At 39.2% G+C, this 23,868-nt stretch overlaps 1 protein-coding gene across 3 annotated transcripts in view; it reads right to left on the bottom strand.

The window, feature by feature from the left end:
* COG5 (component of oligomeric golgi complex 5) overlaps positions 1–23,868 on the bottom strand; it is a 346,421-nt gene that overhangs the window by 192,373 nt on the left and 130,180 nt on the right. For all 3 annotated transcript variants that reach the window (XM_030549122.1, XM_030549260.1, XM_030549212.1), the window contains exon 7: positions 18,603–18,733. In XM_030549122.1, coding sequence (XP_030404982.1) covers positions 18,603–18,733 — 131 coding nt within the window. The remainder of the gene's footprint in view (positions 1–18,602; positions 18,734–23,868) is intronic.

Raw genomic sequence — 23,868 nt, 5'->3', positions numbered from 1 at the left:
GTTGCAATAGACAAGGGCGGCAAACATGTTAGAGAAATTATGATGAACACTTGGATCATTGACAGGGTGTGGACCAAAACTCTAACAACACAAAATGATTAATATATTGAGGAAGAAAGAACACGTATTCTGAACATGATAAAAGATGTTTTTTTGTGGAATGTATTAGCTAGCACCTAGATTTCAACTTGACTAGCTAACACATACTGAAATACAACTTGTTTTCTCTAGTGTGGCTAAGTCAGCTTCCACAGAGCCCCCTGTAGCCCACTGTGTCACTATTCACCCTGCCTCAGTGCTCTATCCCCTGAGGAAAGTCTCCCAGGCAGTAGCTTCTCTTGCACCACCAACAAGGCTCTGGTAACAAACGTACACAGTAGTCCCCCATGCAATATTCTTCTTCCCCTCCTGGGCTCAGATCTAATTTATTTCCCATTCTTCTCCAAAAGTACTGATTCTCAGGGCTTTTCCCTCCTCTGAGAGTCTCCCATCTTCTAGGGCCAGTCACAGGAGCCAGACTCCCTCTTCAGTTCTCCTCTAGGCTGTCTGCCCAGGAGTTACCTTCTGCAGGGCATACTATAGGAGCCAGCTGCCCTCCTCCAACTGAGTTTTCACAGCCTTTTGTGGTTTGTAGGCATCCCTTTCCAAGCTGGGTCTAGTAACTGAACATGGCCACCTGATCCCTAGCCAGTCAAGATCAGCTGATCCTACACATCAGTCTAGACCCAACTCCCCTTAAAGTGCCAGACAGCTGATGACACGTATATTACAAAACAGAACTTGTTCATTAAAATAGGATGGATAATGTACTATCTTTATCCTACACTTTTCCTTGACTAGGAAAAAGTTTGAGTTAAGGTGAGGCTTAACTATTCCCGGTTAGCTAATCTCAACCTATACTCAACAACTTTTTCTAGAAAAACAAATCAACCGAGTCAAAGGAGTTAGAAAACAGTTTTCAGCTGATAACACCTAGCACATTGCTTTCTATAGTTCTGACTCCCAACCTGTATAACCTGGAAAATTAGGTGCATTTAGCAAACATCTTAATTAGCCTGTTTTTAAACCCCAGGTAACATTTAGAGCAGACAGATGTTTGGCATTTAAAAATGTGTGAACTGATTTTGGCCAACCCTAGGGTTGACTGTGTCACACACTTTTTAAGCACCAGTATCTTTGACTACACTAGGTGCTAAGTAGTGTTTTAAAATGTATTAATTAATATGCTGTAACTAACACACCTCACCAGCTACTCTAGACAGGGCCCTAGCATGAGCATTCCAGAGCTGTAGCTGCGCCACATCTGGAAAAGGCAAAGGATGCCCCACACATAACTAGTTCCGCTCTCGCCCTTTTTTAGTTAATGACCAAGGGGCATTAACAGGTTGGTCATTAATGGGAGCTGAGACTGCACTTCACAGTAGGACTCTGGCTAGTCCCAAGACTGGAGTGCAAAGGAACAGGTGGATCAGAGCACTTTACACCCCCTCACCGTTTCCACACATGCACAGGGACACTGTAAGCACATATACTTCTCACTCTTCTTCAAACAGCATACATCACGCGTGCACATACATGCACAAAATACCCTACTCCAGAGTAGCACCTAGTAACAAAGTAACAAACCTCAAATCTAAGCTTTCTCTCTGAGCTTGGCTGTCCCTAGGACGTTTCCTGCAGGACCACTCCTTACTGGGTTCTAATTTTCCTCTGCCCAGATTTATACTCCAATACTCCTAATATCTTTGCTGGAATTAACAAGAGCCACTTGCTGATATGACTGCACATTCATGCAAGGTTCAAGCACCTGACATTAGAATGACTTAAAAGACTTGACCTACATTCCTATGAAGTGTCATTGTGTACCACTTTATTACAGACACAAAAACTGAGATAGCTACTTTGTCAAGATCTCCTCCAGGGGACCAATTTAGCCAAATAACAGTGAAACTAATGACTGCTGCTTAATGAGTACTATATTAGAAAAAGTTCTGATAGTTTTAAGGGATTAAATAATATTTAAATGAGGGTTAACAGATGTAAAATTCTGAACTCCACTCTGTTAAATAGTTATGGTCTTTAAATAGTTATAGTCCAATAAAGAAATATGTAATGTGAATGCCATTTTTAGTCTTGAATTTATATTCCACACAGCATTTATTATAATTCAAATCTTTTCAGATTTTTCATGAGACTGGCATACACTCTTCATAAGGACAATAGGTTGTCTTAATTTTGGGTTCTAATTAAGGAGATTCTATTGTATTCTTATACAATATAAAGTGGAAATTTTATAAGAGTTGCAACGTTAACTGGGGCAGATAAATGCATCATTGCAACAAGATCAAGTGACTTTCTGCTATACATCACTCCTTACAATAATGGATTGGGTGTGAGTAACAGAAACAGATATAATATGGTATCAATTATATAAGTACATAGCGATGTGAAGGCAAGAACAGCATGCAACTCATGGTTCATCCTCTGTCTAGGACTGAACATCAGTATGTGGAATATGGAACGCACTGCACTGCATGAGACTAGAGATGAAAAATAAGAGTGCACAGAAATTACAAAGGAAGTGGGTCCTACTGCTGGTTGGATCCCTGCTCACAAGCTGCCTGCCCACTAGCGGTGAGTAGTGGGGGTCCAGTGGCCTACGATGGAGGTGAGTGTGCAAGGCTGGTGGCAGGGCAAAGTTGCAGCGTGCGGGGCCAGCCTGCTGGTCCAGCATCACAGAACCCATTGCATGCCAGCTCTCGGCCAGTGGGGCTCTGCCCCCACATCACATTTCCAGCTGGCTCTGGCTGTGAGTGCAGCAGGCCCCAGGCAGCAGCCAGTTACACGTCACCTCTGCTGCCCCTCCATCGGCCTCTTACATGCTCCCACTTTCACTGTCCTCTCCTTGCATTGCCCCTTTACCCCCACACCCAGCTCCACTGCTCTTCCATATCCCCCCCTAGTGGGAAGCATCTTGCTCCCAGCGCCATATGAAGAACAGCCCCTGGTTGGAGTGCTCAGCTCACCTGTCCGGCAGGCTTTTTTTCCCCACTGCCTCTGGCTTCACCTTTTTCCTTCACCTTCCTGTTTCCAGCTGATAAACTGCATGTAAGGCAAGAATATATTTAAATGTGTTTAGTTAATACTTCTTTTCCAAGTAGAACATGCTGCAGTTGTTACAAGGATGATGTGTGATTAGGAGAGGTGGTCCATATGTTCAGGAATGAAGGGGTGTGGTCTACCAAACAAAAAACAAAAAAAAACCTCTGCCTTCCAAGCTGTGGTTCACAGTATGAAACATTTAAGCAGCCCTTCTCTAAGCCTTACATCCAGGCTGGCGAAGCACAATCTATGGATTCAACCAGAGTATACATTCACCATGTGATTAATGCACATAGGTGATCAGGTCTATATTTCTTATGGAGCAAGAGTATATGACATTTTTGTACTATAAATTATCTACTCAGGTATTTATACTGTGTTCATCACCATGGTATCAGGGCATCTTACAAAAGATGGTCTGCATATTTCTGTGCCCCTCACGCAGAAAAATGCACAAGAATCTGCAGGGGAGTGGGGGAAGGGGAAGGAAGGAGAGACATGCTTCTCTCCCATCAGCCCAGGCAGCGCGTCTGTTCCAGCATGCAGAGAGCACGCTCAGACAGGCAAATCACTGAGGTGCAAGGGCATGCGTGCCTGCGCGGAAATGCTGATTACTGTCGGGGATGGGGCTGGCCAACAAGCAAAAAAGACTCTGTCCCTCTCGCTTGCTACTGCGGCTCGCCGGCATCGGAGAAGACTAGGTTTTTTGTTTTGTTTTTTTATTATGCATGAGAAAGGTTCTGTCTCGGAGGACAAAATATAGGCAGCCTGCCTTCTAGTTAATTGATCTCATTCTCTAACACAGAAATGTAGCAGCCTGCCTGCCTAGTAACATGTCTGTAACTTCTTGAGAATCGAAAAAACACTTAATTAAATATTAGTATCATGTTCCTGAAATGGTTGTTTTTAAATGAAAGAAAATAGCTTTTGTGTTAAGAAAAAACAACAAATTACCAAGTTTTGTCACCAAAAACTGCTTTTGTCGACACAAAAAGTACATTCATACGCACTGCAATGCAATTTTGTCGGGACAAAATGCCGGGTTTTGGCGACTAAATACATGCACCCCGACGAGAAACTTACTTTTTTCTCTACATTTTCTCGAAAAAGTGCCAGCGCAGACACCACACTTGATTTCATTGCTTTAATTGCCTCCAGGAGGTGTCCCACAATGCCCATCCTGACTGCTCTGGTCAGTAGTTTGAAGTCCATTGCCTGCAGCCACATAAACAACCATCCATCCATTCCCCTTAGATGCCTTGGGAATTTTAAAATTCATTCCCTGGTGCTCGATGTGGAGAGGGTCTCATCACATCTTCCTAGTGAATATAGTGGCTTATCACAGCAAACTATCTCCCGCTTGGACCACTGCAGAGCTGTTGGATCTGCTCAGTATATGCGGAGAGGAGGCTGTGCACTCCCAGCTGCACCAGAGCCATAGGAATTTTTATACCTATAGGCACATTTCTCAAGACTTGTGTAAAAAGGGCTATGAACAGGACACGCTGCTGTGCAGAGCGAACATAAAGGAGCTGAAGCAGGCGTACCATCAGGTGAGGGAGGCAAACCGTCACTCCAGTGCTTCACCTAAGACCTGCCAGTTCTATAAGGAGCTGGATGCTATCCTCAGTGGCAGCCCCACCTCCACTGCCAAGAGCTCTGTGGATATTTCGGAGGACACGGAGGCATGAAAAGAGGGTCTAACTGGAGGACAAAGTTATTGATGAAGAGGTGGAGTTACACGAGGATGTGCAGCTCCCAGCAGGGAGGCAGGCAGGCAGCCAGGAACTGTTCTCCACTCTAGAGGTGTCTAGCCAGTCTCAGCAATCACTCTTCGGGGAGCAAGAAGCAAGAGATGAGATGCCTGTTAAGGGGCTGTGGCTTGTGTAGTGCAGAGGAGGGTTCAGGATATAGAAATGTGGGAGGCTTGCTGTGTTTCTGTGAGGTGGACCTTTCCCTGTGTAGCTAATCAGTACAGCAGAATAGAGTGTTGATGCACGCCGAGATCTCACAGGAATCCTCCAGAGAGATCTCCAGGAAAGTTTCCTGGAGGTACTTGGTAATCCTCTGCCAAAGGTTCCATAGCAAAGCAGCTTTGTTCCTTCCCCCATTGTAGGAAACTTTCCCACACCCTTCAGACATCATTTGTGCAGGGACCAAAGTGGCATATAGTCGAGCAGCATAGGGAGCAGGGCGGAAACCACAAACATGGAGTAGATGTACTCTCATTTCCCTACTTACCATTAGCAGTGTGATGTCTGCTAGAATGTTCCCCGCCTCTGGAAAAGTGTGGAAGAATTTTAGAATTTTTCCCCTAGAATGCTGCACCACGACCCTTGCAGAGAGCGTGTACTCTTTTCCCTATGTGGAGCAGCCCCTCTATCCCGCCAACACTCACCATGCTTTGTTTGTGGAGATGTGTGCCTGGCTAGCGTCAGTGAGAAAGTGATTTCAATGTTGCAAAAGGTGTATTTAACTAAAATGTTACAAAGCTGTGCGTGAATTTAACAATCCTGCTTCTATGCATTGCCCCCTGTGCTTCACCAGATGTGGCCTTCAGAAACCCCACGCACCCTTGCCAAGCATCTCTGCCAGATAAGAAAGCGCCGAAGACACAGCAAAGATGACATGTTCCAGGACGTACTGTAGTGCTGCTTCAGAGCCTCTATGATTCAAATTGCCCCCTCTGGGATCCTCTGACAGCCCTGGTATCTGGCTGCTCAAAATCAGTGATCAAGCAGTCTGCCTCAGCATTCCACCCCTGAGCAAACCTTTCACCCTTAGCGTCACAGAGATTGTGCAATTTACAGCATGCAGTTATGATCACGGGAACATTATCTTCATTAAAGGTCTAGCCTGACAAAGGCAACACCAGAATGCCTTTAATGTGCCAAAGGCACATTCCACAGTCATCCAGCACCTACGCAGCCTGTTGTTGAACCACTCATTACAGCTGTCCACATTTCCCTTGTAAGGTTTCATGAGCAACAGCTGTCAGGGTTATGCCCAGGATCACTATAGGCATTTCAACATCTCCCACTGTAATCTTCTGGTCTGGAAAGAAAGTCCCCGCGTATAGCTTGCTATACAGTCTACTGCTTCTGAAGATACATCCGTCATGCACCTTCCCAAAACACCCCACAATGATGTCAGTGAAATGCCCACAGTGATCCACAAGTACCCCACCCTATTGATATACTCTGTCACAAGGTCATTCTGGTGCCAAAATTGGAATGTATGTGCCATCTATTCCCCCGTCAGTTAGGGAAACCCATTTCTGCAAAGCTGTCCACTATTTTACCTCCATTTCCCAGAGTCATGGTCCTTCATAGCAGGATGTGATTAATTGCCCTGAACACTTGCATTAACATAGCTCCAATGGTCAACTTCCCAACTCCAAATTGATTTGCAACCAACTGGCAGTAGTCTGGAATTGCCAGCTTCCACCAGCAATTGACACATGCTTCTGTACCAATTGGGCAGCTCTCATTCTGTTGTCCTTGAGCCACAAGGTCTGGGGAAAGCTCCGCATGCAGTTCCAGGAAGATGGCTTTCCATATCCGAAAGTTCTGTAGCCACTGCTCTTCATCCCACACCTGCATGACAATACGATCCCACCATTCAGTGTTTGTTTCCTGAGCCCAAAAGCGACGGTCTACCCTATGCAGCAGCTCTGTGCATGCCAAAAGCAATCTGAAGTTGCTCCTATCCATGTCACACAGCATGTCAGGCAACTGGAAGTCTTCTTCAGTTAGGAACTTGATGATTAATTGCACTGCCATCCACAATGTCTTCCATGACAGTTAACAGAGCATAGGAGAGCAGTGCAGGATCCATCCCTTCCCACAAAGATACCGGGGTGCACAGCAGACAATGGCCATTACAGAAATGCCACAAAACAAGGCTGGAAGCCCGTGGACTGTTGGGACACAAAGCAATGCATCATGGGACATTTAGCCAGGTCCCAAGATGTACCGCGATCTGCTCCGCCTTCCCACAACACCTACCAACGGAAGGTGTGGAGCTAGGCTGTGGGATAGGTACCCACATTGCCATACTCATGCTGTCAATGACGGTGCCCGCACTGTGGACGCAATCTACCGATAGAGGGAGTAAGTGTGAACATGAGATTCCGATTTTTATTATACAAACTCGTGTGTCACCATCACTTTCGTAGATAAAAACTGTTAGTGTAGATATAGCCTTTGTTAATGTTGCTATTGATGGTTAATTGATCTCATTCCCTGAGGCAGAAATGTAGCAGACTGCCTGTGTATAACATTGTTAATATTCCTATTGTTAGTCAGCTGTTCCCATTTTCAGTCAATTCCCCCAGAAGCATAAAACCTGTAAAAGTTTTAAGGCCCCTACATTGCCAGAGTGATGTAAAGCCTTATAAATGACAGCATGGGAATCAGCTAGGAAGATTTTATGTTCTCTCTCACTTTTTTCCTGTGCCAAAGTGGCACAATGGGGTTAGATTACAGTGTAGGATTTATTTTACTTAGCCAATAAAATACTTTGAGAGCAAATAAAACATTTACCAGTCAATAAAATGTCAGGACAATCAGAACCAAGCACTTCCCAAAGTACCCAGCCATGACCATAACAATGATTAGCAAAATTGTATGACTTTCATGTGTGAAAGTCTGAGCAATTTAAAATGACATTCTTTGTTTTTTTGTTGATTTTTTTTCAGGGAGGGGGCTGTTTGGTGTTCTTTAATGTAGTCAAATGAAAATCCAGGATTATAACTGGAATGCAGGGTATTAGTTACTAAGCATTTGTAACTTAATTTTCACGTGTTTAGGAAAAGCTGAATAGCTATTGTGTTTTTTCTATACTGTAGTTTAAATAACTTACCAAAACAATTGAAACTTGTGTGATTATATCACATTTTCTGCAAATTTTATTTGCAAAATTTTGAAAAAAAATTTGGTGAAGAATTTTGCATTTTTTGGCACCATATCGCCCCAGAAGTAAAAAGAGGAACAGAGTAAAGAATTCCTCTTTTTTGTCGGTTTTCTTCCCTTTCTTCCTTAATTTGTTTGAGTGTAGTTGGCAGAGGGTGTTTTTTTGTTTTTTTTTTATGAAAAACATCTCAACCATTATTATGAAAAGCTACAGCAGTGTAATTTACATTCATTTAGATCAGAAAGTAATTATTTATTTTACATTTATTTATTGGATTCTCTAACATGATCACCAGTATCTGAATGTCTCACAAATATCAATGGATTTATTTTCACAGCACCCATGTGAGGTAGGAAAATACTATTATCTCTCTCTTATAGAGCAGGGACTGAAGCATAGACACTTTACATAATATCCTCAAGGTCTCACATGATGTCTGTTTCAGAGCAAGAACAGAACCAAGAGCCCAAGAATAGTTTGTCTGCATCTCAGTCTAGGGTCTTAACTACAAAATAATTTTTCCTTAAGATGTACTGTCATTCTTCACTCCTATAAAAGGAAATTGCAGAGACCCAAGACCTCTGCTAATGAAAGTTTGCCTCCCACTCTTAAGAGTTTTACTAATATTGTTGACAGTCCCAAAGAATCTAATGTGTGCAGGGTCCTGAAGCATCTCTTCTGTCTACAGTAAGTCTAAACTAATAAACTGACCAAAAAGGAAAAATTGCTAGAACTTCTGCACTTGCAAAAAGTTTTTTCTAGAAGCACACACAGACATACCTGAATGGGATCATAAAACAAAACAGGAAGTCATAGTCAAGGACAAAACCATATTTACATTACCCAACACAAGACAGGAAAGATAACTTTATGGCTAAGGTACAGGAGTAAGACCCAGAAATCCTGAGTTCCCTTCACAGCTCTACCTCATGCTTTGTTTGACTTGGGCAAGTCACCTGACTTCTTGGTACCTCTGTTTTCCAATGGCAAAAACAAACAAACAATATAGAGATAATACTACTTCTACTAATACTAATTCTCTGACTCATATGATTATTCGATGCTTTAAAACTTGTAAACTGGAGTAATACAAATAGGATGAAATACAATAGTGAAAAGTGCAAGGTTATGCGTTTAGGAATTAATAATAAGAATTTTGGATATACGTTGGGGGCGCATCAGTTGGAAGCGACGGAGGAGGAGAAGGACCTTGGGGTACTGGTTGATAGCAGGATGACTATGAGTCGCCAATGTGATACGGCTGTTAAAAAAGCAAATGCGATTTTGGGATGCATCAGGCATGGTATTTCCTGCAAGGATAAGGAGGTGTTAGTACCGTTATACAAGGCGTTGGTGAGACCACATCTGGAATACTGTGTGCAGTTCTGGTGTCCCATGTTCAAGAAGGATGAATTCAAACTGGAACAGGTTCAGAGACGAGCTACAAGGATGATCCGAGGAATGGAAAAACTGCCTTATGAAAGGAGACTCAAAGAGCTTGGCTTGTTTAGCCTGGCCAAAAGAAGGCTGCGGGGGGATATGCTTGCTCTATATAAATATATCAGGGGGGTTAACGTTAGGGAGGGAGAGGAATTATTTAAGTTTAGTACTAATGTAGGCACGAGGACGAATGGGTATAAACTGGATATTAGGAAGTTTAGACTTGAAATTAGACGAAGGTTTCTAACCATTAGGGGAGTGAAGTTCTGGAACAGCCTTCCGAGGGAAGTAGTGGGGACAAAAGACTTTCCTGGCTTTAAGACAAAGCTTGATAAGTATATGGAGGGGATGTTATGATAGGATCGTTAATTTGGGCAATTGATCTTGGATTACCACCAGATAGGTCTGCTCAATGGTCTGCGGGGAGATGTTGGATGGAATGGGAACTGAGTTACTGCAGAGAATTCCTTCTTGGGTGCTGGCTGGTGACTCTTGCCCACATGCTCAGGGTTTAGCTGATCGCCATATTTGGGGTCGGGAAGGAATTTTCCTCCAGGGCGGATTGGCAGGGGCCCTGGAGGTTTTTCGCCTTCCCCTGCAGCGTGGGGCACGGGTCGCTTGCTGGTGGTTTCTCTGCAGCTTGAGGTCTTCAAACCAATTTTGAGGATTTCAATAACTCGGTCCTGGGATGGGGTTGTTATAAAATTGGATGGGTGGGGTTCTGTGGCCTGCCTTGTGCAGGAGGTCAGACTAGATGATCAGATTGGTCCCTTCTGACCTATGAGTCTATGAGTCTATGGAGTTCCTCAAATCAAAGGCACTATGAAAGAGCTAAATGTCATTATCATCAGATGGCCCTGGGATGGTTTATTTTGCAAACTGAAGTTGTGAAGGACGCAGAGGACCACCCAGGTAGAAAGTTGCTCAGTCAAGCCCTAGTGCCATTTTACAGCCCAATCCTGCAACCCTAATATGAATAATTTCAATGTCTACATAATTGATTATTCTTCTGAATCAATTTAGAATTTCAGCCATGACAATCATGAAACTATATCAGGTTGGTAGGGGACACACAGAACTGAGCCCACTCTGGATCTGAAATTTGTTTCAGGACTCAAAGTTCAGCAGGTGGAAGTTACACTTTTGTCATAGACTAACCATTGACTCCTTCAATTCAAAACTCAAGTGTATTTATATGGTTTCTGGTGGGCTGCCCCTGTATGTCAATGGAATCAATGTGCTTGCAGGCAGTCATGAGAAAGAATATTGTTCAACCAAGCAACCACTCTATCAATGGCTTGGTAGCCATTTATAATGATCTTTTGTCTATCTTTTTGTCTATGACAGCGCCCTCTCCATTGGCAACATTCTCGCAGGTCAACACAGTTGACTTCAGATGAACTGAGAGCAGAAAGAGCAAGAGTGACAGTGGTGAAAGATCTTTTGTCTATCTTTTTGTCTATGACAGCGCCCTCTCCATTGGCAACATTCTCGCAGGTCAACATAGTTGACTTCAGATGAACTGAGAGCAGAAAGAGCAGGAGTGACAGTGGTGAAAGTCTCATGCTGAGCCTGACCAATGGTAGCATTAAAACTTTTGAAATCTTATGCTATGTCTCTACAGGAAACAAAAGGCTTTACTCACTAACGTTCAGTGTGTCTCACTGGCCTTAGATGTGCTGGGGATGCGTCAGGCCACAACCTGAAAGTTGGACCAGTATCCATTATTGATACAGATTGCTGATGTTTCCCTTCAGGAACGACAGGGTATCAGAACACCAGAAAGCTGTTGGGAGATCACTGCTGAAGAAGCCAATTCTTGATGCTTGCAATTTTGCTAATTTTCAACCTATTTCCAAACATCCGTTTCTGGGAAAAGGCCATTGAAAAGGCTTTGACAGGGCAGCAAGGGAGGTTCTTGAATCCTCACATTCCTTTGATATAGGTCAGTAAGGCCTGAGTATGGGATAGAAACTGCACTGATAAAATTTAACTGTGATCTCCCTCTGTCAGAGGATGACAAAGTGTGCAGGACAATTTCTTAAGATCTGACAGTAGTCTTTGATGTCACTGTTTGTGAGGTTTGCTTGCCTTTGTGACTCTTAGCAAGGATTAAGTAGCTCCATTTTTACCCTTCAGAGAGGACTCAAAGGACAACTGTGGGCAATTACTTCGCTATGCCAAGGGACCCCTCATGCAGGGTACTGCCAAGGTCTATATTTTTCTCCTGGAAAAATATACCCCCCAAGGAGATCAGGCTGTGGAATGAGCTCTCAGAGGGAATTCGGACTGAGGTCTTGGAGCAACCCCATGGTAGAAGCCTAGCTCCTCTGCGACCTTCACCTGCTGGGAAGGAATATGGTGCTTGCCATGGACCCAGTTTTGGGGTTCCAATTTTAAAATAAGCCTCCTTCTTCAGAGATTTCAGATAAACTGAAAACTCTATCTTCCCTCCCATAACTACAGAAAAGAAGGAGCTTTTCTTTTTTTCCCTTCAGAACCTCCTGGCTGCTGTGAGGGGGGATGCTCAGTTATCTACTTTTCTCCATGAGCTTTCTGGATGCTTATCTTTGCTGCTCCCCTTAGTCTCCTGGCTACTGCAACAAAAGGAAAGGAGAAGGTTTAAAGTTTTCCACTACCCAATCCTTCTTAGCATCCGCTATTTTGGGGCCCTTTGGCTCATCACTTTCCCAAGAAATAGTATCAATAGCAGGAATTTGACATTATTCTTGATAAGTTCACTACTGTCAGGTTTCTACAGAACAGCTGCAGTGAAATTGATCAGTCTGGTAAATTTCAGTCTGCTGTTGATTGGAAGATCTACAAGAAGTGGCAGAGGCAGTGGAGGTATCTGTCTGCAGACTCAAGAAGACTAACAGTACATTACTCTATATTCAATTTACATCTCTAAGGTCATCTTCATGGCCACGGAGAAATAGCTTAAATTCTGAAGAAGTTGATAGCTTGTACTCCCACATTAGCCACAGAAGAGAGAGGAATCATTGCTGTTAATCCTACTCTTGGGAGGTGCTCAGATACAATGGTGATGTGGGCATCAAAATAAGATTAGGTTAGACAGAGAGAAGATTGGGAAAACATCCCGCTCGACCCTAGCAAGAAGTGAATGAATTTGTCAAGCCCTGCTGCCAGCTGAGATCTCTATATCTTGTCACGGGTAGTAGGGATTATCTAAATGATTAAAGATAATAGCAGCAATTTCTTCACTGGACAGATAGTTGCTGAAATGTTAGAAGGAGAAGTTTCACCTTGTTAGCACTGTGTCTCATGTTATGGTTGACAGCCATCGTAAGTCAGGGTAGCTTTACATGGAGAATAGTACAATTCTAGGAGATAGGTGGTGATTTTTTGGTACTGCTACAATTCTTTTGCTTAAAAAGGTGACACTTATGTGTTTCTCGTAGCTATAATTTTTTTTTACTCCTCCTTGCCCCATTTTCAGATGCATACTGATGAACTACTGTAAGAGGGCTCATCAGAAGACGGATGTTGATAAACTCGAGAGGGTTCAGAGAAGAGCTGCAAGAACGATTAAAGGATTAGAAAAAATGGTTTATAGGACAGACTCAATCTACTTAGTTTAACAAAGAGAAGGTTAAGGAGTGACTTGATTACAGTCTATAAGTACCTATATGAGGAACAAATACTTAATAATTGGCTCTTCAATCATGATCCAATGGCTGGAACATAAAGCTATATAAATTCAGACTGGAAATAAGGCATGCATTTTTAACAGTGAGAGTAACTAACCAGACGAACAATTTACCATGGGTTGTAGAGAATTCTTAATCACTGACAATTTTGATATCAAGATTGAATCTTTTTCCTAAATGATATGTTCTAGGAATTATTTTGGGGAAGTTCTATGGTCTATGTTACACAGGAGATCAAACTAGATGATCACTGTCATCCCTTCTGGCCTTGGAATCTATAAAACCTGGATTGTTTATATTTAAAAAAAAAGAGCAATGAGTATTTGGCTTATAAAGGAGATGCATGGACTTTGCAAGCATAAATATAAAAACATACACAGTCATATTCTGGTCTTACCAACCACAACTGCGTTCCTTTCAAAGGGAGGTGAAAAAAATCTAGAGATTTCTATTTCAAACAGCACTCAGAATTATCCTCAGAATAATCTCAAAATACTATAAGTCTGTATTAAGATCCTGAGAAATGATAGATTATCAACCTGTATCAAAACATCTGATCAAATCCTGTGTGTATTTTTTATAAATCTTCCTTTTTTTATCACTTCCTTAAAATAAATTCAATATTTTTTGTTTTGTAAATTTCAAACTGTCTTCTGATTTGACTTCAAAATGGAAATTGCATAATGAACTGAGAATACAAGATTCAGTTCTAATTCCCATGGATCTTTAGTTGTTAGTTGGACACATGGAACAGGAGATGTTTACAATGCAGATTGCATTCAATAGAATGCCTTATCACCACGTTATTGATGGATGATTTAACAAGCAATTTTTAATCATTTCCATGTGCAGTATATTGTGAGAAACAGAAAAATAATTTTGTCTCACACAATCATTAATTATAATTCTGTCCACAGTATCAACCCAGATTAACAGAAGCACAAACATTTTTTCAAAATAGCATGTAGAATACAAATTAGAAATATAAAATGTTCTTTGCATATTAATTTGTATAATCTCAAACCTTTCAGATGTACAATAGTATTACTTTTGAATAATAAACACACATCTGCATGTCTACTTAATAATTTTGCCTTCTTTGCCTCAATGTGAATAAGCTTTAGCATATGTAAAATACAGTAACAGACATGTAATTAAGTCTCCTTGTATTCATCTTGTGATTTATGTTCTTCAAATTTCCAGCCCAACATTACATACAGTTGTAACAAAGCAGATCTCATTATAGACATTATCTAGCTAGCTTTTTAAAACTTTACAGTTAAATTCCCTTCTCCCTCAAGGTGGTACTCCGAAATAAACTGTTCAGGAAATACCACTTGTAAATAACTTTTGCAAAGGTTTTCATAATATGACTAGATACTTTCGCATAGTATGCTAAAGATACATTCAATACTTGCCATCTGGTCTTGAGAACAGAACAACATTCAAAATCAACTAACTGAAAATACAAAGGGCTATAAACTCAACTCACACAGACATGAATCATGATGGTTGCTAAGACAAAAAACATCTGTTTAATGTAGTAGGAACATAATCTAGAGTGTTTACTATTTAAAGAGAAATTCAGGACATAAAACCACAAACTACAACTACAGAATGTACATATACACATCCAAATTATTCCGAAGTTATCGCATCAGAAACTACAAATGCACTATCTTCAGCTGCACAGATGCATGCCTGCTCAGAAAGGATTAACTAGGAAGTTGAGCTATTTCATGGCTTCTCTTATACAAAACACAAAAGAAAGAAGTAGGGAGAATCCCAACTCTCTTATGGTTAAGATCCAGCCTTGAAATGTATGAAAAGTAAGTATATCTGTCATATAAATACCTACAACTAGAACGATAAAAAGTTCTAAACAAAGACATAGTATCTGCTGTTCATCTCTGTAATTCTATATTTCTCAGGACAATGGAAGGAAGCACAGTCTCTAAGGCACATTATTCTCTTAATCAAGAAATCAGTGAAGCAAACCAAGCAACATTTCATCATGACAGTTTCATCTTTCTTTTTCTTCTGATACAATTAAGCACTAATAAAGTTCTTCCAAACAATCCCCAGTTTGATTGGAAACCGGTCATTCGCTAAAGCACAACAGGCATCTAATCTACTCTAATAATCTCTTGATTATTCTGATACAGTCTGAAATGTCTAATAAAACTATCAATTCTTCAAATGAAGTGAGATTAATTTTCCTGGGGTTTGTCAGCCCTGTGTTAGTATTTAATATGAATAAAAAATTATCAAACAAGGTCAAATCTGACAATGTGAAAAGAATCCAAACTGAAAGGCGTGAACACTAATCGTAAAGATCTTTTTGCTATATTTACAATTAAGGCTGTCAATTAATCACAGATAACTCACACAATAAATTCAAAAAAATTAATTGCAATTAATCACACTTTAATGGCACTCTTAAATAACAGAATATCAATTGAAATGTATTAAATATTTTTGGATGTTTTTCTACATTTCCAAATATATTTATTTCAATTGCAATACGGAATACAAACTGTACAGTGCTCATTTTATATTATTTATTATAAATATTTGCACTGTAAAAATGATAAACAAAAGAAATAGTATTTTACCACTCACCTCATACAAGTACTGTAGTGCAACTTACAAATGTAGATTTTTTTTGTTATATCTGCACTTGAAAACAAAACAACGTAAAACTTTAGAGCTTACAAGTCCACTCAGTCCTACTTCTTGTTCAGCCAATCACTCAGGTAAACAAGTTTGTTTACATTTGCAGGAGATAATGCTGCCTGCTTCTTGTTTACAATGTCACCTGAAAGTGAGAACAAGCATTGGCATGGCACTGTTGTAGCCAGAGTTGGAAGATATATTTATATGCCAGATGAGCTAAAGGTTCATATGTCTCTTCATGCATCAATCACCATTCCAGAGAACAATGTGTACAAGCTAATGATGGGTTCTGCTCGATAATGATCCAATGCCAATAAGGACCAATGCATGTTCATTTTCATCCTCTGAGCCAGATAACACCAGCAGAAGGCTGATTTTCTTTTTTGGTGGTTTGGGTTCTGTAGTTTTCGCATTGGATTGTTGCTCTTTTAAGATTTCAGAAAGCATGCTCCACACCCCGTTCCAATCAGATTTTGGAAGGCACTTCAGATTCTTAAATCTTGGGTCGAGTGCTGTAGCTATTTTTAGAAATCTCACACTGGTATGAACAACATGCTGGTTCATCAGCTGAGACTGCTATAACATGAAATATATGGCACAATGCAGGTAAAACAATGCAGGAAACATACTATTCTCCCCAATGAGTTCAGTCACAAATTTAATTAATGCATTATTTTTTTAATGAGTGTCATCAGCATGGAAGCACATCCTCTGGAATGGTGGCTGAAGCACAAAGGGGCATATGAATGTTTAGCATATCTGGCACATAAATACCTTGCAATGCCGGCTACAAAAGTGCCATACAAACACCTGTTCTCACTTTCAGGTGACATTGTAAACAAGAAGTGGGCAGCATTATCTCCTGCAAATGTCAACAAACTCGTTTGTCTCAGTGATTGGCTGAACAAGAAATAGGACTGAGTGGACTTGTAGGTTTTAAAGTTTTACTGGTTTTATTTTTGAATGCAGTTATTTTTTGTACATAATTCTATATTTGTAAGTGTTCAACTTTCATGACAAAAAGATTGCACTTCAGTACTTGTAGTAGGTAAATTAAAAAATGCTATTTCTTTTGTCTTTTTTACAGTGCAAATATTTGTAATAAAAAATAAATATAAATTGAGCACTATACACTTTGTATTCTGTGTTGTAATTGAAATGAATACATTTGAAAATGTAGAAAACATCCAAAAATATTTAAATAAATGGCATCCTATTATTGTTTAATTGTGCAATTTTTTAAATTTGCTTGATAGCACTATTTACAATAAAATGTTACTGCCTACTTCCTCTTAGGTATTGTTTTCAATAGTTTTTTTGCATTGGTGTAATACACACTAGGAAAGCCAGACTGATGAAAGTCACAGTTCTGCTAAGACTCAGAGAGAACTGAGTACTGCAGGATAAGCTTAGGAGAGCCACTCTGCATTATGGGTTATATGGTAACGAGCCCTGTAACCCTGGCACTGGTTAACAGGTTATATGGTAAGAAGCCCTACAACCCCAACACTGGAAACAATTAAATGCCTGGCACAGGAGAGCAGAGGCAATGGGCAGATAGAACTCTTCCCCTGTTTTAAAGTTTAAAAAAGATGCAGCCTCTTTAAAAAAGATTCCATGCTCATTTTGCCGACTTCAAAACCTACCATAGACTGGCCTTAAACAGGCAAGAAATCTCAGTGTAAGTATAAGTATGAGACAGGCTGGTCTTTTTTAGCACTCCATTATGTAGTACAAACAAATATGGTAAGCGAGTATTGCATATAACTGATGGTCTCATTTTTTTTTTTTTTTACCTTTTCCTATTAACTTTCAATAGGATTCCTCCACTTTATATCTTCAAAGCGATTAAGCTTAAACCAAGTCTTTAACCCTTAAATGTCACTGAAAATGTAGGGAACATTCATGCTATTTTAATGTTTTTACTTATAATCGCATTCCTAATTTTTTAACATGATTAGAAAATTTTGTGAAAAAGAGCATACAAATGTCTTTTTCTAATATTCTGACTTTGTTTCCCATAGAATCCCAACTGACTACAGAACTATATTAGACCAACATTCCCCTTACGATAATTAAGGGGCTTTAAATTAAAATAAAGGGTTATTTTAATTATAAAAATGTAAATTATTTTAAAATACTAAGACAGGAAAATAGAAAAATGCAGAAAAAAGCATAGATGGTATTGTAAATAGTTATATAATAATATATTTATTCAGGCCCTTTAACTTGCAGATAGTCAGATTTAGTATATGAATATAATTATGCACATTCATTCTGATACTCCTTAAAGTAGATTTTTATCTCAAAGTCTAAGATGTCTTTTAAAGTTTTAATAGGAAAACTTCTGAATCAGTTCATTACATCAAAGCACACCTAAATGGCAGCAGATTCTTTGCAATTCTCAGAAAATACATTTTTCAAATTCATTTGTAATGCTCAGCAACCTTAAATATAAAGCACAGAGCATTATGTTAATACAAAATATTTTCAATTAACAAACAATCCCCTTACCACAAAAAGAAGTTGTTATTTTATGGTCTATAAAATACACATTTAATTTTTCTCAAGTTTTCAGGTCCTTATTCTGCAAAATCTTATTTTTGTGAGTAAATTTATTATTGCATTTAGCCTCATTAACTTCTGTGAGAGTCCTTATGTGAGTAACAATTGCTCAGATAAGTAAGATTTTTCAGGTTTGGTCCCTCAGTTTGACAATCTCATAGTAAACTGAATAATCAGCTTCAAAGTTCCATATTTATCTTTGCTTTTGAAAATTAAAAAAAAAATGTATTTTACCTGAGTCTCTACCCCTTGCTCAAGTAAGCGTTTAGCCTGATTTTCAACCTCAAGTCGAGCTCTTGCAATAAAAAGCAGGTCATTTTCAATTACTTCTATTCCAGAGAGGTCTATCCCTTGCGAAAGATAATCTATAAAAGCAACAGAATTTAGGTAAAATTAAAAATTCTGACATATATGATCATGAAACTTTTACAACATACAGGTATTTCTGACATTTTCATAGAGTACTTGATGTAGCATGTATTCAAATAAATTAAACAAACTGAAAATCAAAGTAAAATTATTCAAGAAGTGAGCATTACTACAGTAAATTCACTGCACTCATTTCATAGTTTTCCTGTAAACCCAGATATGTCCAAATACATGGGTGTTATAATTAAAGTGCAGAAATCATGATTTAGTTTGCAGCCTATATGTCAAAGATGACAGAAAAATCTATTTTTAAATCAAAGAGGAAGGATGGTAAAATCTCTTTTCAATATTATAAGAGTGTTTATCTGTTGAAAAATAAAATTATGAGTTTTATTAAAGTCATCTCTATATCCACAGTTTCCTTCTTTCTAATCCCTTTGAAAAAATGTCTCACTCAAATAAGGTATTTCCATATTTCTATTCTCTTATAGCTAACTTATCCAGGGGCCTGACCTTGATCCTCTCAGCAAATACAGAGCATTTTTATTTGTCTGTTCTAGTTCCCTTTGAGTACTTTCAAAAAAGAATCCCAGGAAAACAACAAAAGCAAACATTGTATCATCAAGTCCTAATTTTACACTTTCCTTCCAGATAAGGCGATTATGAGTTTTCCATTTGGTGTGTGAAAATTGTTTCTTCCTGTTCACCAGTACTTCAGCAGATGATAACTGATCACTGTCAGTTGCTCTGTGGTATGGGTGCATACTACAGATGATACGGCAAAGCATCTTTAACAATTTTACATCTAAATTAGATGGAAAAAAATCTAATTTACACACGTCCCCAGAATAATGCCCGAACTGATCATTTCTAATACATATGGTACATATCATAGATACCAGACAGAGATTATTTTTAAACGTGTCTGAAGTATTCTCCTTTCTTTGTACACCCCGACAAAACTCATATTGTCTGACTTTCCAATACTCAAACTGATTCACTGCCATCTCCCTCCCAAATTCATGCTGTCTTCCCTCCAAAATATTATGATATGCCTCCCTCAACTTATTTGTAGCCTTCTTTTCAAGCTAAGGGGAATGAAGAAAAAGAGTAGACTATCAGTATCTTCTCCCCTCCCACGCTGTACTCAGTGTTGGAACAGAGAAGAAAGCCATGCTATGCTAAGGGCTGTCCTGGGCTCAGGAAGTAGTAGTCAGTGGAGCACCTATCATGCTTTTCCTTCCATCAGGTTCTCACATGGTACCAAAGCCCAGCAAGAAAGCATAGTTCAGCAGCCAGAGCTGCTCTCTCTTCCCTCCCTCCTATCTCCAAGAAGGGATAGCCTACCACAGGTGGGGCTGCTAAGCACCTGCAGCCAAGTTGACAGAACAGTTGCTCAAACTGCTCCTAGCTCACAGAGGGTGCTGCTGCAAAGATTACTGGCCAGTCCAGAGGAGATGGTGAATAAGAATTAGGGAGCAGAGCCCTCCTGCCTGCAGATTTTAAAAGGCAGCACTCCATTGGGTTTCATCTGTAAATATTCAATTTCCCACTCCCCCACGGAAACATATATTCTGAAGATGTTGATGGCAGTGATTCTGGCAAACGCCTAAGAAAACTTCCTACTTGCCACAGACAATTAGAAGAGTACATTTTTCAAGTCCTAAATAAACAATACTGCCATTTCCTCATAAATCAGTCTTCAAATTAGGTTTCCTCATGCCAGCACAGTACATAGCATTTACAATACATCAGCAAATAAAAAAAAAATTGGTAGATCAGGGATGTGGCTATTGTGCTGAATTGGATACAATTACAAAAGAAGTCTTACAAATCCACATGCAGAAAGAGTAAGGAGAGTACAAATTGAATATGTTTATACAGTAAGATTTCTAAACTTAATATAGCTGAACTCTAGAGAAACATAAAAAGATATGAAAGTTGATCACTTTTTTCAATGTGAATTCTGTGGCAATAGTCTGGTTCTCATGTCTGCTTTTCCTGAACATGATGCAATTGTAAGTATGTTCACTGGAAATACCAAGCACACAGTGTAGATAGCTAATCTGATATAAGGGCTAGGGATCACACTTGTACTTCTACTATCTAAGCAATGAAGAAATAATACAATGAAACTAAAGTCATTTTATCCTACAATAACTGAATATGTTGGCATATTGTCTAATGGTCAGAAAGCAGCCTAGTATTTGGTAGCTTATGTGCGTATACAAAGTCAAATGATAACGTTCTGAGCAAAAGCAAAGAAAATAGTTAAAGTGGGTTTTCTTTAAAATAAATAATCAAGGAATAATTGTGGTATAATACACCATAACCTACCAATCTGAAAATAATTGTTTTTCATTGTAACTGACACTTTAAAACTTTCTAATTTATTAAAACTGTTATTAGAGAGACATGGTGGGTGAAGTAATATCTTTTATTGGACCTGTGACACACTGCACCCCATATTCACCATAGTGATATAATTATGACATGATTATGATATAATTATGATGCATCTTTTACAAAATGTGTCATGTAAAGTGTCAATGGAAAAGTTATGGTTTGCTGAATATGATTATCCTATTTGTATGAATGTATCATTTTTGTATCTGGAGTTATGATTATTGACTATGTATTTGTATTTCAAATGTGCATGTGCCTGGTTAATACCCATAAAAGCTTTACATACAGCCTGCCAGCACACTATAATTGGCCTGTTCAAGTTGAATGGCACATCAACAAAGACAATGGGCCATGGAGAAAGCTTATCTTCACCTGATGAACTGTAAGTCAGCCTAAGGATAATGGCTACCATGACTCATCAGAGCATGCAAGGGCTTGTGACCAGTTCACATGATACCAAACTCTATTTTGGTACCTGTATTCTTCCATAAACTGGATTGGGAACTTGGCTTGGAACAAAGGGGTTCCCGCCATATGGAATAAGCTATAAAAGGGGGAAGTGACCACCACCAAGGGGCCTCACTCCCCACGTGGAAATACCTGAGGAACAAACACTGAACTGCGTGAAATGCTGGTTCCAGGCAGGAAAGAAGGAAACCTGCCTGTGTATGAAACCTTAGTGGACTGTTTATACTATCTAATAGGTCGAGACACTGCTTAATTCAAATTCTATCTAGTATATTAAGATTAGATTGCATTTTTGTTTATTTGCTAGGTAATCTACTTTGGTCTGTTTACTATCACTTAAAATCTATCTTTTTGTAGTTAACAAATCTATTTTATATTTTTACCTAAAACAGTGTGGTTTGAGTGAAGTGCTTGGGGGAAAATCTCAGCTCGAGACCAAGAGTTGAGGCATGTCAACTTTCCTTTGTAGAAGTGGCAGACTGGGTAACAACTCATATATGGCCAGGCTTTTGACCAAGATAGGATGATACAGCTCCGGAGTCAGAGGCTGGGGAATATTTTGGCTGGAGCCTCTCTCTTGTTGCTTCATGCAGTGGCTAGCAGAGGATTCATGAACACAGCTGGTGTGGACCTTCCCTGTGGATGTTTGTGTGAGGGCAATCTTGGAGGGCTTTGCGGCTTGTCACAATGTCACAGTGTGAGAGGGAACCCAGATTGGTAAGACAGAGGGCACAGTGGTACCCCAGTTACAGGATGCACCCTGGGGGCAAAGGGGTGGCCCGTTACAGGACCAACTTCTGTTGGTGAGAGACAAGCAGAGACAACAGAAGTTGGTCCAGTAAAATATCCTGGGACCGATATGGCTACAACACTACTTAATAAATTAAAATAACAATAACAATTTAAGTTATTATTTTAAATTCTTAAGTTATTTCTTATGCATGGCATATATTATGGGATAATTTCATATAAAAGGACAAAACCTTCTTATTTCCATACACATTATGCAAACATTAGTTTTAAAAAGTTGGGTTGTATTTTGACAGTAACTAAACTTCATGAGTGAAAACCTAGTCCTGTTAATGTCAATGAGAGTTTTGAAATTCATTTCAATGGAGACAGGATTTACCACATAAATTTTTATTAGGGCTGTTGATTAATCACAGTTAACTCACGTGATTAACTCAAAAAATTGATCACAATTTAAAAATTAATCGTGATTAATCGCCATTTTAATTGCACTGTTAAACAACAAAATACTCATTGAAATTTATTTTGGTCTGCAGTGCTTTGAATCTTTATCAAGTAGAACCCGTCATCAGCATGGACGCATGTCCTCTGGAATGGTGGCTGAAGATGAAGGGACATATGAATTTTTAGCGCATCAGGCACATAAATATCTTGCCACACCGGCTACAACAGTGCCATGTGAACGTCTGTTCTCACTTTCAGGTGACATTGTAAACAAGAAGTGGGCAGCATTATCTCCTGCAAAAGTAAACAAACATTGTCTGAGTGACTGGCTGAACAAGAAGTAGCACTGAGTGAACTTGTAGGCCTTAAAGTTTTACATTGTTTTATATAATTCTGCATTTGTAAATTTAACTTTAATGATAAAGAGATTGCAGTACAGTACTTCCAATAGGGGAATTGAAAAATACTATTTGTTTTTTACAGCACAAATATTTGTAATCAAATAATTATAAACTGATCACTGTACACTTAGTGTTCTGTGTTGTAATTGAAATCTATATACTCTAAAATGTAGAAAACAGCCAAAAATATTTAAATAAATGGTATTCTATTATTGTTTAACAGTGAGATTAAGCATGATTAATTTTTTCAATTGCCTGACAGCCCTAATTTTTATATGTTTTATACACTTTGGTCACTGGAACCCATGATCTGTTGTATGTCTAACACTTTCTTTAATACTTATAAACTGCATCTTAACTAATTTAGTTATGTTATTAAATGTATATTAAAAATCAACCACACAAAGCAGAACTACAATATGATACTGAATCCAGATTAAAGTGTGTAAGTACATTTTATTTTACAGGCATCTTAATTTGGCTTTAAAATGAGGTCAGAACTCAATGGCAAGTTAATGATTTATTATTTATTTTTAAAACCAAATGCTTTTTAGCCCTAGATATTTCTCATCTACTCACAGAACTGGAAAGCATTTTTTATCAGTAAAAGCAGTTAATGTTTTTAGAGAAGCGGCATGGTTTAGTGGATTGGGATTGGGGGC

The sequence above is a fragment of the Gopherus evgoodei genome, chromosome 1, assembly GCF_007399415.2.
Source record: "Gopherus evgoodei ecotype Sinaloan lineage chromosome 1, rGopEvg1_v1.p, whole genome shotgun sequence".
NCBI classification, from domain to species: Eukaryota; Metazoa; Chordata; order Testudines; family Testudinidae; genus Gopherus; species Gopherus evgoodei.
Note: the sequence above shows the minus strand (reverse complement) of the source record. Positions and strands in the feature narration are given on the sequence as shown.